Source organism: Trichechus manatus, unplaced genomic scaffold (genome assembly GCF_000243295.1).
Source record: "Trichechus manatus latirostris isolate Lorelei unplaced genomic scaffold, TriManLat1.0 scaffold00162, whole genome shotgun sequence".
Classification (NCBI taxonomy): domain Eukaryota; kingdom Metazoa; phylum Chordata; class Mammalia; order Sirenia; family Trichechidae; genus Trichechus; species Trichechus manatus.
Genome location: NW_004444098.1, coordinates 2,488,338 through 2,501,486, shown reverse-complemented (window position 1 = coordinate 2,501,486; position 13,149 = coordinate 2,488,338). Strand labels below are relative to the sequence as shown.

Below are 13,149 nucleotides of genomic sequence, written 5' to 3'. Positions count from 1 at the left end.
GCCTGAGGTCGCACCTGGGCAGACAGACAGCCCTAGCAGTGCCACCTGAGTCACAGGAGGAAATGCGATATGCATGTCCCTCCATCCTGGGCCCCAGGCCCCTCCCTTCCGGGGCTGCTCAGGAATCCATTCCAGACACAATCACAACACTTGGGCTTCCTGCTAAACTCCCAGCTAAAGGCCAACATCGCCCCCACTCTCCGCCACAGTCCGCATGGGAGCAGGCACTCTCTTTGTTTGGACTTTTGAAGCATCTACGGCCATCTTCGGATAACTGGTGGCACGGTGATTAAGAGCCTGGTTGCTAACCAAAGAGGTCGGCAGTTTGAATCCACCAGCCACTCCTTGGAAACCCAATGAGGCAGTTCTACTCTGTCCTACAGGGTCGCTGTGAGTCAGAAGCGACTTAACGGCAATGGGTTTTATGGCCATCTTCACCCAAGCATCAGAACACTATTTGGACTTGGGAGACGGAGAAGGGGGATGCATGATGGGTGAAAATCCATTGCCATCGAGTCGATAACAACTCCAGAGGCAGCATCACACAGGACTGCCCATGTGGCTATCCATCTTTGGATTTCCTGTAGGCCTAGAGAGGGTTTCTGGGTGCCATAAACTGTTAAGCACTCGGCTGCTAAGCGGTAGGTTGGAGGTTCAAGTCCACCCAGAGGTGCCTCCGAAGAAAGGCCTAGCCATCTCCTTCCAGAAACTCAACCAGTGAAAACCGTATGGAGCACAGTTCTACTCTGACACACATGGGGCCGGCATGAGTCACAGTCAACTTCAAGTCAACTTCATGGCAACTGGTTTAGGCCTCAAGAAGACGGGGACACTACCTGCAAAAAGACATTTAAAAAAACAAAAGAAATACATAGTGGAGGAGTAGCTCTCCAAGTCCTAAAGACATAATTCCACTGGGAAGTTAGAGCAAAAAAGAAAAACACGAAAAGGTCAAGGCGAGGAAACTGGAACCAACTTGACCTTTGCAATGGGGAATAAGGAAGTTGGGGGAGGCTCCCTACTCTTGTGACTGCGTGGTTGGGGGAGGTATTTTCCTTTGGCAAAGATTTCCTGGTCAGTCCGTATCAAAACCTCTCCCTGCGTCCACGGAAAAAAAAGACTGAGAACTCTGAAAAAAAAAAAAAAAAGACTCAAGAGCCATATGGAAGTTTCTATTTTTTACCTCTCACCATCTGGCTTGGGATCTAAGTACAGAATGGCAACTGCACTGATTTGGAGCCAAGAAAATCTCCGAGCAACAGGAAAGGTGATAAGCTGGTGGGTTAGGGCCCCGCAATCTGTGGCCTTTGGCATCTTCTTTACACCATCATCGGTAAGGTCTCGAAGGCTGGCTCCAGACACAACTGCTCCCAGTGTTTGTACCACGGGGGTATATGTTCTCTGATGAGTTGAGCCACTTCACATGAAAAGTGAAAACTACATGCGGGTAGAGACCATTTCAGGATTTGGGAAGAGGATTCCAGAAATCAAGTTCCCAGATCGTGTCTCTCCACCTCGGGCAAGAGCCTGCTCGCTCGTGGAATTCTCGCTCGCCGTATCACCAGCAAACTGACACTATTACAGTTCCGCAGTTTGTCAGCATGCCATCCTAGAATTCCAAAAAAACTCTAAACATGCAGGATTTTTTTTTTTTTTTAAACCTAACTCATTTGGCAGCAAAATCTGTCCTGACCTGAACTCACTTGGTGCCAAAACCCGACCCAAATGGACCAGAGGCTGTGTAGTCTTCATTTATCTGACTTGGGCTCTCCAGAAAGACTGATGCCTTGGATTTGCAGGATTGCCCCAGATTTTGAGGGGGTATCATGTAGTATCCAGTGTAGGTACCATATTACTTTTCAAAACCCCCCAAATTTCCAAATTCTGGAAGAGGTCTGGTCCCAACGGTTTTGGGAAAGGCACTGGGGCCCTGTATTTTTCTTTTCAGAAGTCCCTGGGTGGTGCAAACTGTTAACACACTCAGCTGCTAACTGAAAGGTTGATAGTTCAAGTCTACCCAGAGGTACTTTGCAAGAAAGGTCTGGTGATCTACCTCCGAAAAACCTATAAAGTACAGTTGCAAACTCTATAAAGTACAGTTCTACTCTGACACACATGGGTTCGCCATGAGTCGAGATTGACTTGATGGCAACTACTTTTTAAAAAATTTTTCTTCTCAGCTCCTGCTTAGAATGCTGTTTGGAATGTCCATATTGCAGGGCTTGGTTGTTAGGCCGAAAACACACAAGTTATTCCAATGCCCTTATGTGACCTGTTCTACAAGTGAAGACTCTTCAGTAGCAAAGGAGAGAAGTGTTTTCCCCTAATCAGATATTTGGGTTTTCTTTTTACCATACAGTTTAGTCAACTAAAATCTCTTGCCATGTTAAAAAAAAAAATGCCCCCTTCTTTCTCTGCCACTGACTGTGCAGAGTAAATGGCATCTTTTTGCTTTTTCTTTTTTAAAGACAATTTTTCTGAGATATAATTTACATACCATAAAATCCACCTGCTTCAGCTGTACAATTTCATGGTTTTTTTAGTAAGTTTACAGTTGTGCAATCACCACAATCTAATTTTAGAACATTTCCAACCGCGTCACAGCATGTTATGAGGATTTCATTCCTCTTTATGGCCAAATAGCATCCCATCATATGGATATACCACACCTAATGGCAGATTCTTTATCAAGATTCCAGAACCTGCCATTCTTTAAAGGATCTATGAGAATGAACGCCTGACGTGGCCTCTCGTCTCGCCGCCCCCCTTTATAAGCCGCACTGCGCAGGCGCACGCCGAGCTGGCCCCTACTGGTCATATGTTGAATGAACAAATGAATTACCCAAAATATAGAAATAAACCCCAAGTCGAATGATGTGGTAACCTGAAGCCACGAAATCAGGTTTAAAAGGAAAAATGGAAAAGGTTGATTATTAGTTAGGGGTTTTCAGACTTTGCGATTTGGTGAGTGAGTTACCTTGTGCTTCAGGATTTGAGGGATGTGGGTTCTACACCATCATTTCTGATTTCTCTCTGAAAAACTAAGCGACCATTTGGGAGCAATAACACTGCGGCTTCGTGCAAAAATCACAGGAATCCTCTCAGCCCGTTATGTTTATCTGGCCCACCATCCCTTTAGGTAAGTGACTTGAACTACACTGAGACTTAGCTGACGGCGCCGAGTATGAAGGCCCGTGGAGACGTTGGGAACATGAAGGGCTTCCTTCCCTCTGGCTCCCCACCAGTCGGCTGACGCACGCTTCACCCACACCCAGCACCTGGCAGTTCTGAGAGAACAGCGTCCTCCTGGAGCAAGGAAACCAGAAATCGGATCCCGTGAACCTACCTGGTGGGGATTGAGTACACAGTTATCCGATCCTAATTTCATGGGCTTTGATTTTTTTCCCTCTCAAAGGCAATAACTGATGTTAAAACAGGGTGGTGCCGAGAGGCAGGGCTGGAAGACACTAGAGGATGGTCACGGGTGCCCTGGCCCAGCTCTTGGCCCTGTGCAACCCCCACCCATTTGGTTCTGCCACTGGACATTTCGTGGTTAACGCGAAGGCATAGCTCACTATACACTGCTCCCTTTGAGAAGAGGGGGTGAGCGGGAGGGAAGGGGTCAAGGGAGAAAACAGAGGAGAAAGATGGGGTGGAATGGAGAGGGGGAGAGAGAAAGAAAGATGATTAAAACTTCTTAAAGGGCCAGTCCCACCCGCGCCCATGTGAACAAATTAATGCATCAAGCAAAACATAAAATGTCGCCAAACTGAAAAAGCCATTACAAATCATATTAAAGATAACAGTGACTTGCTATTAGAATGCATCCCGAGGCTGTATTTACCTGGACTGCTCAAGGGGCCAGCCCTGTCCCCCTGGGTTGGCACAGGATGGTACTGGTGGTTCTTTGAGCCTGGGTACATCCAGTGGTACCTGCCAATTTCCATTTCAGCTCTGCTGTTCACTGCCAATTTCAGGTGGCAAAGAGTCAGTGTCTCTATCTCCAGCAAAGAGTCTACATCAGCATTTTTAGTTATTCTTTTACCATATAGTTAAAGGAAACTGGGGCGTTACCCAAATACGCTATCGAAATACAACCCCTCAGTAAATAGCAGCTTCTTCACTCAGCGTGATAAATTGAAACTGCTTGCGTCTCCCCCTCGGGTTTTGCATGTAAGGTTACATAAATACCCCAGATTATTCTGTCTGTCCTTATTGTCTCCATCTTTCTCTTCCCTTCTACCCATCAGAATGCTCATTTTGCGCAGACACTATTCGACAGTGGAAATGGGGCTTCTCACGATAATACTTTCCTATTTCATTTTCAGGCCAATAGAGCAATATAATCACCGCCAGCTGCACAAGCAAAGGTGACCACCAACTCACGTTCCAGAATGGTGCCCAGTCCTTGTCTAGGAAATCTGGCAAATAGACCCGTGGTCTGCTGAACCTTGGATGCAACACCTGCCCTCCCACTGCTCTGCAGCAGTCTCTGTCACCTCATCTTAAACTTAGTACTTCAGACTCTAGAATGTTCTGGATTAAACCCTGTTCCAACTTCTCTCCCAGCGTGTTGTAGAGAAAGGGCTGTTGGTCTTGGGCTGGAACCACTGTTTACTCACACATGTGGTGACAAGTGGTTTCCCAGGGATTCTGGTGCCTCACTGGTCATATGACTCTATTTCCCACTTCTTTGGGGTTTGAGGAGGAAAATATCTACCAATTTGCTTGGCACAGAGTAGGCTTCTAGTAACTGTTAGGTGAACTTGAATCTTGAAATCCCTAAGAGACCATAAGGTCACTATGGCAGGTTTATATCTGAGAATCCCACAAAGCATACTAAGACATATGTTCCTCTGAAGTGCCACAAATATTTAAGGATAAAAAAGATGATTCTGTCATTGATGTGGGTAATTATTCCATTAGTGGATCAAGCACCTCCAATTACTGAGAACAAGGACCAAGCAAGCAGCCCCGTTGTGAGGCAGACAAGCAAATGCCTAATGTCACAAAGCCTCTCTTTAGGAAATCCCAACTCCACTCTCCATCATCTCTAAAAATGCTCAAGATATTTCAGCTTGGGAAGTAGAGACATAATTTCCTAGGTAAGCTTTCAGAGAAAACTTTTTGGACTTCGAGGTAAGGTAAAAGCATTTTACTTAAAAAAGAAAAAAAGATGCTGGGATAAGATCAGAACAACACAACTACTTTTGTTGCTCTGCTGTTTTAGCGTCAAGAACAATGCCCATAGCTATAATATATGGAGTGTTTACGATGTGCTAGTCATCATGCTAAGCACATTGCACCCAGAATCTCATTTGTTACAACAACCCTATGAAATAGATACTATTATTATTCTATCTTTACTGATGAGGAAACTGAGGGCAAGGGGAAGATAAGTCATTTGCCCAAGATCATTCAGCCATGGGGTGGAGGAGCCTGGTGTGAGCCTGGGCAATTGGACTTTACCATGTTGTCCTACTTCAGCCTGTGCATTTGCTCTAATTTTCTACTCTTTGGCTGAGGCAGTGGTTAACTCAACAATAGTTTTTCTGAGGTCCACTTGGAAGTGACCTGTGCTTCTTTGCCTCCTAAAGAAATATTCCAGTTCCCATGCCACTAATGTTATTTCGGGGTTCTTAAAAGTTCTCAAACTGGAATTAGATGCTTGCTTTACTGCTCACGAGATTCTGTGTCAGACATACGTTGTGCTACGTTCTCCAAAGTCAATGAAACCCAGTGGGGCTGGTGGAAAGAGCCAGAAGGCCACATCACCTCATTGTACCATCTGATTTCTTTTTGATAAAGTTCTGTGAGCCCTCCATAACGGCCCCAAACAAGTAGTTCAATTATTTTTTCTCTGAAAATTGTCATCCTCCTTTTAAAAATATTTAGCTCCACATGCACAACACATAGTAGGTACCCAATAAACGTTTGCTGAATAAATATTTGGCTGCAAACAAGGGACAAACAGTGAAAGCTTTTGGCACGTGGGACCCTGTGGACCAAGAAATAGACCTCCGAGTCCCCCGCCACACTGATCTCCACCCAAGCTAAGACATGAGAGTCAGGGAGGCTCTGAATAGGGCACATTTATCACCTTCTGCCTGCTCGTCCACATCTCCTTGACTGGATGGGGGCGAGGTCTACAGACATTCAGGCACAGCCTGTAGGCAGCCACAACAAAAAACCACAGCCTGCCCAACACTAACGTGTTTTCTGTAAAAAGCATGGCAGCTGTGTCTAAGACGCTTCGTCCAGCAGAAAAACATGCTACTCCAGCAGCAGTGGGGATGGGATCAGCAACTGCGTGGATGTTTCTCGACCCCCTGGACTAATGTTTCTGAGGAGATTTTTTTTTACTACTGTAAATCTTTAGATATAAAGAAAACTATGTACATTTTAGCTTTCTGAGCCAATATTAAATAAAGCTATTAAATCTGAAGTGATTTATAAAATTTCAAAGAGCACAGTATACATTTTTAACCCCATGAGCAAGGTCCCAACACATAAAGGGAGTCACATAGCTCTGAGGAGATGCCTCAGCTCGAATGGTATATTAAAAACACCCTGTCAAGTATGGGCAATGGGAAAGACATGGAAATGTATACACCCAGGAAGACCCTGGTTGATGTCTTGCAGAGCTAAGACTGCAAAACATTCCCCCTTAGCGAACAGAAGATAGACAGGAGGTGGAGACCTATCCAGACTCTTACAGAAGAGCAAGAGACTTCGACACCCAAGCTGTTATTTATGGTTGGGGCTGAGGTGAGCTGTGTGGCTTATGGAGACAGACACAACTGTGGGTGGATTATCACCGGAGGTGGGTATGAAAAAACAGTGGGAAATTGGCAGCGAGGTGGGGGGAGCCAGTGCCTCAGTCACTGAGTTATTGTTAATGGTGGTGGAATAATTTGGAAAAGATACGTAACGGTTGCCCAACATGATGAACATAATCAGTGTCACTGAATTGTACACGTAAAAAAAATGCTGACTTGGCAAATTCGTGTTATTTATGTATTTCACCAGGATAAAATAAACAAATAAAAACAAAACAAAAACCCAACGCCTTGTTCACGTTTTTTCTCCTACTTAGATAATGTGCTTTAATGATAAGGCTGAGCAGCTGAAATGCAGACTGGTGTGCTTTCTAGCATTTAGGAAACTGCTACCAGAAGCAACTAAGTGACAAAGGCTGGGCTTCCCGGAAAGGCCAAATTTGCGGGGCAAGGTCTTTGAAAGCTATATTTATCGTCCTTCATTTTAGCTGTTACTTAAAGTATTAAAGGGATGCCACACCAACACTATAGAATGTAGCAGAGGTCACCAAGCTATGGCCACTTGCTTTTGCAAATAAAGTTTTATTGGAACAGAGCCCCACCCATTCGCTTAAGTACCGTCTCTGGCTGCTTCCATGCTACAATGGCAGGGTTCAGCAGGTACAACTGGGACTGTGTGTTTCACACAGTCTAAAATATTTACTACCTGACCTTTTACAGCAAAAGTATGCTGACTCCTGCTACAGAATACAGCCTAGTAGGGCTTGACTATATAAAGCAGTTAATGCAAGTAATAAAGTCAGCCTGTAAGATAGGAAATTATTTTCTTTTCTCAGACTACACTACTCTCTGAGGAGAAATATCACTGTGCTGGCCAGGGATCAAAATTCTAGTCCTAGCGTGTGGCCTGCTATTTAATCTCCCACCAATCAGCACAACTGTGGTTAAAAGCAAGACCAAACCACACCTAATGGTCCCGAAGACAGGTTAGCACGCCTCTCAGTACAACACGAGCCGAGACGACAGAGGAAGGATGACGTTCTACAGAAGACCATTATGAAGTGAATGAATGAAGGCACAGCCAAACCAGCACACTTGTGAAGCTGGATTGTCACCTCCATCTCTTAAAAGCCAGTGTGCTCACCACCTTTCTCTGTTGCACAGCCATCCTTAATCCTGGCAAACCATCGCATGCATATGTACAAAGGCAGGGCAGCATCTCTGGCACCATCCCGTTCAGCCTCACCAGTCCCAGTGGGGAGACGCTTACATCACGGGACACTGGCTATTTCACATGTTCTCAGATACATAAAGACTAAGGAGTCATTCCATTAAGGTTATTTACCCTCAATTTACCTGAACCTCCAAATAACAGAGAAACGGGATTTATTTAACGATGATGACAAAATTCAGGGCTGACACTCAGTTCTCAGGGAAGGCGAATCAAAATTCCAGAAACAGGCCAGAATTCTTTTTTCTAATGTTAATTGATGAACTAGCAAGGCCAAGTCTTAAAAGATGCACCAAATGGCTCCTTGCGATCTTTTCCACATTTAAATTTTCTTTAAAAAAAAAAAAAAAAAACCAAAACCAAAGAAGGCTTATCGCACCTACCACATATGTCCGGCACCATCTGGTGGCCCACTCTTTTCCCGACAGCCTATTCCCCAGACACCCTCTCTTCAGATGTTCTCCTTGGCAGATTCTTAGAGAAAACCTGCATCTAAAACTTTCTCTGTACCACAGTCAGATCATCAAGCTAGAAAACGTCATTCAAATTCTCCAGATCAAAGAATTCGAGGGCCATCGGGAACAGTGTAACCTTTTAAGTATGTCACTTTGGTCGTTTAGCACACAAGCCATGCAGTCTATGGGGACTGTTTTTCGTCCTAAACAAAAAAGAGGAGGCAGGCAAAAGCGCATGAATTTTGCTGTTAAAAAAAAAAAAAGACAGAAAGAAATTTTATCTATTTGATTAGAAAGATTTAAAAGGACGTGTTAATTTTTAAAACAAGTCAACAATTGGTTCATTTCTTACTTTGGCTATCTCTTGCACTTTATTTTAAACTCCATGTTGTTTCCGGCATGCTACATTTTTTCTTCCAGTGTGGTTGGGGCACTTAAATTTGATGCCTGGAATTCTGGAATTTATTTCAACAATGATTCATAGGGGTTTCACTAGCCTGCCTATAATTGTGTCAGCTGATTCCAATTCCTTGTATATAAAAATAATTTTCATCCAGAGATTTAGATTTTTGTCACATGATAGAGCATACAAAGTTGTTCTTATGATTTTTTTCTACTCTGTGATTATGCACGCCCAGCAACTCCAGCTGCGTTTGTTTTCACAAATGAATTGATAGCAAGTAATACTCTACCGAAACAAATGGAAACCAACTCACCATCTCTTCATCATTGGGTCCCGCAATCTATTTCCTTTGATTCTGTCCTATTCATTTCCTCCATTTCAGTGAGTCTGCTTACTTGATTCTCGCACTTTGATTTAATTTAATGCTTGCAATTTAAAGACTGTCATTTGTAATAACGTGGCAACTCTTACATTTGTCTGAGAAAACCTGCCTGCTTTCCTTTAAAGTCCCTGAATAGCTACCTAATATTTCTTGTAAATTTTGGTCATCTAGTGTGTCGTGCAACAACAGGCTCAAACACAGCGCTGATTGTGAGGGTGGCGCAGGACCGGGCAGCGTCTCCCTCTGTTGGACACAGGGTCGCTACAAATCGGAACCGACTCCACGGCACCTAACAACCGTGGCGTCCTGTGACAAAAGCTATTAGACTGCTTCAAAATACATATACTTTCTTTTTTAAGGACTTGGAATGATTTAGGTTTACAATAGGAACAAAGCTATTCTGCTTTAGTTTAAAGAAACGGCGCTCTGTGTTGGAGATGGTGAATCCCAGTAGCTGGGGGGTTTTATCCTGACATAAGTCCCCGGAAGGACACCGACTATAAAAGCTGAGGTTGATTTAGAAAGCTTCAATTAATTTCCATGCTTAATAACCACTGTCATAATAATCCAAAGCTATTTATTCAAAAGCTATAGGGTGCTAGCTAGCCTTTGGGTAATAACAACACCCCAAATTAAGAGACAGGCATTGCCCCAGGCATCAACAATGTACAGAGAATAGGAATGGAGGGATAGAGGGAGGAAAAGTGCATACAAACTCTGAGAAGTGACAAAATATACAGGATTAAATTTCATTGAAAAAAAACATCCCTTGCTGAAAGACTTAAAAGAAGAAAAAAACCACACACACAGACACACAGATCCACCAGTTCAAGAATTATAGAACGCGTTCTATAAGTAATTATATCAAATTTTCCAATGTTAATTTTGATGGAATAAACATTTTATGAAACATAAAATTAAGTCTGAAGGAATAGCAGAATGACAAGCACGCACAAACATTGTGGCTGTAGTTTTATGTTTATATATATGCCTTTAACAACAATGGGTGAGCAAACTGAGAAACGGAAAAGAAGATACTTGTGTGAGTTTTGACTTTGGGCACCTGTCATATGAACCTGTTCATCTGAATGAAGATGAGTAGCCGGGCCACCATCCAGGTCAACATTTATGATAAGTCACGTAGCGACCAGTTGCTAGAGATCAGTAAAAATAAACGACCTGGCCCGTATTCTTATTCAAGCATGTGAGACAGATGGGATGATAGCTTTTGGTAACTTGGTATTTTTGAATTATTTTAAAACAAACAGCTAGTGTTGATTAATTCTGGTAATTTTTAAAGTTCCTCCAAAAATTAGCTCTTATTTCTAATTTTGCCTCTGAAGCCACAGCTAACGAGTTTTCATATCCAGGTTGCCAAGGATCCAGTGGCAGTCTGCAGATGTGTTATTAAATAATATTTCACATCAAATAATAATAGTCTATAAAACCAAATTATGATGAGATACACGATTGTGTAGTAAAGGACTTTATACAGGTTTTCTGATCCTTGCTTGCTTGTGGAGAGAAAAACAAATGGTATATTTTTGTAGAAACCAAAATGGTTTTAACTGCCACTGGAAAATGCCCTATTAATAACAATAAAATCATGTACTAGACAAAGTCATCTATTCTAGGAAACAATGACTATAAACCATGCTAGACCGTCTCAGGACGTTATTACATTATTATGTCCCCAAGTATGCAGTCAACTTAGTCTCTAATCATCACAGAAATAAACCTTTAAACTTTTATCCCCATTCTTCAGCTTGATGAATATTCTTAAGAGCTTCTCTTATTGCTATTTAGTCATTTATGTAGATTAAACACACACACACACACACAAATCCACATACAAGAAAAGTCAGGGTGTTTTTTTTTCCTGGCTGGGGAGAAGGAGGAAGATGGTTTTGAGGTAGGGATTGAACTAAGCTATCAATTTAAAAATGAAATTGCTTCCATTTAGGCTAAAATGTTACTAAAATATTGTGTACAAAAAGAAATTCCATCTAAAAACAAGCAGTATCTCCACCAGAATCCTGTTAAGTTGAACTATATAAAATTGTTGCTGTGGGTGAAAAATGGTTGACGAGCAGTAATTTCATATGGTTTAACCTGTATATTCATAAACCAAACCCAGCTGTGCCTCCATTCTGGAGAATTACTATTGCTTAGTGGCTGTCAATGGACCCCAAGGGCCGTGAGAAATCACCGAGCCTGCTGGCTTTTTCTAATAGGGCCATCGTGGTTATAGAATACGTTTTTGTGCATTCATAACACTCTATCACTTTGGGTGAGGGAGATAAATTACAGTGCAGCGAGATGTCATTAACCTGACGGTGGCTGAGCTGATGCTATGGGCTATCAAACTTGAAATCAGTCTATTATCTAGAAACAGAAAGATTAATTCTAGCTTTTCGTTTCTGCCATCTTCTTACCGCAAAACACTTATTTCTCCCAGAAAGCTGTTCTGCATGTCAGAATCCTCCTAAGGAACGGGACCTTTATCGATTTTCCTTCCTCAAATCTCCAAGTCATTAATAGCAGGACCCCATGCCCCCATCCCTTTTTCCATCAGCACTGGGTGACAGAGCTGACATCCCCTCTCTTAAACTCCAAAATGTCACAGTCTGAAATAGCACTCATATTAGAATAAGAAACTGAGAGAACGTCCCAATCACTAGAGCATTAGTGGCAGCAACACATATTTCACACGCGTGCCCCTCAGTTCCTCCTCGGCATTAGCAGAAAACACCACATTCCACGTCCCTGGAATATGCCCAAGGCTTCTAAGCCACAGTAACATGCAGAACACAGGACCTAAGTGACAACTAACTATATTAATAAAAATAGACCGTTTCCCCAATCCATCCACCCAAGGTGGCAAGCTCCAGGGCTCCTTCTACGAGATACCACATACAGTAGAAGGATTTGGAAGAGGCACGGATTGAAAAGAGGAGGCAGCTCTATTAAGTTAGCATCAGTCTACATGAAAAAGCCACCCCGAAAGAAGCCCCTGCCATCGAGATGGCTTCAAAACCATTTTAAAAGAGACAAAACCGGGCTCAACCTTTTGAAGCACCCCCAGTGAAAAGCTGGAAACAGGCTATTGACAGAGCCTGGGTACCTTTTCTCTCTTGGCTTTGTTCAGTATTTTCCTCGGCTGCAGTTTCCATGGCTGGCTTCAGACCATCCACCAAAAATGCTCTGCCCCACTCCCCCCAACACACACTTTTTTCTCCCCCCCCCCTTCCTTTTCTCTTGGACTCCCCTCCGTCTCTTATTTACACCCGCGTGATTAGAGGCTCTGTTCTTCCCTACAATAGATTCCAGTCCCTTCCAAGATGCAAGTCTTGTCAGCGTCAATTTTCCTCTGCCCACTGGTCCATAAAGACAGCTGCCAAGGAGCCGGCAGCCATACGGCACCGAGGATCCCAGTTATAGAGCAGCCCTTCTGTGCCGACGGGACCTCGAGTCTCAATGCGGCGCCCAGGAGCGCAGGACTGCTCCCCCGCCGCTCTGCCTCCTTGCTAGCTTTCTTACACGCCCGCTGGCTCCCTTCTTTTCCCTAGCCAAGGCACCCAGTGAATGCTAATTAACTCTCCCAGGGAAGAATAGATTTGTGACATCAGAGGAGGGGACATGGAGGAGGAAAAACAGAGCCCGCTCCCACCACGTGACTCAGCTGGTCGCCACAGTATCTGTCTCCTCTGAGGACAACGCATGCCCAAGAATAAGCACAACTCTTTCTTCTCTGGGATGCTTTGTGATGCATGGACGTTTGATTTATTTCATTTGCCCCAACCCTGGCAAAATCTATTCAAAGGACTTGCCCACGGTCTCTATTTTCTTTGTTCTCTTTTAATATTGGTCTTTCACACCATCAGCCTAGATAGATAGAT

The 13,149-nt window shown here is 43.5% G+C and overlaps 1 protein-coding gene across 3 annotated transcripts in view; it reads right to left on the bottom strand.

Moving 5' to 3' along the window:
- Positions 1–12,692, bottom strand: part of GPM6B (glycoprotein M6B) — a 40,526-nt gene extending 27,834 nt beyond the window's left edge. Inside the window, exons 1-3 of one of the 3 annotated variants that reach the window (XM_004386337.2) lie at positions 12,375–12,692; positions 8,304–8,341; positions 3,845–3,964 (exon numbers count right to left, since the gene is read on the bottom strand). In XM_004386337.2, the coding sequence (XP_004386394.1) occupies positions 3,845–3,947 (103 nt within the window). In that variant the 5' untranslated portion in view covers positions 3,948–3,964; positions 8,304–8,341; positions 12,375–12,692. Of the gene's footprint in view, positions 1–3,844; positions 3,965–5,990; positions 6,094–8,303; positions 8,342–8,393; positions 8,673–12,374 lie in introns of those variants that run through there. The other 2 variants (XM_023740697.1, XM_023740696.1) reach the window with 2 other exon arrangements.
- Between the last annotated feature and the right edge of the window lie 457 nt (positions 12,693–13,149).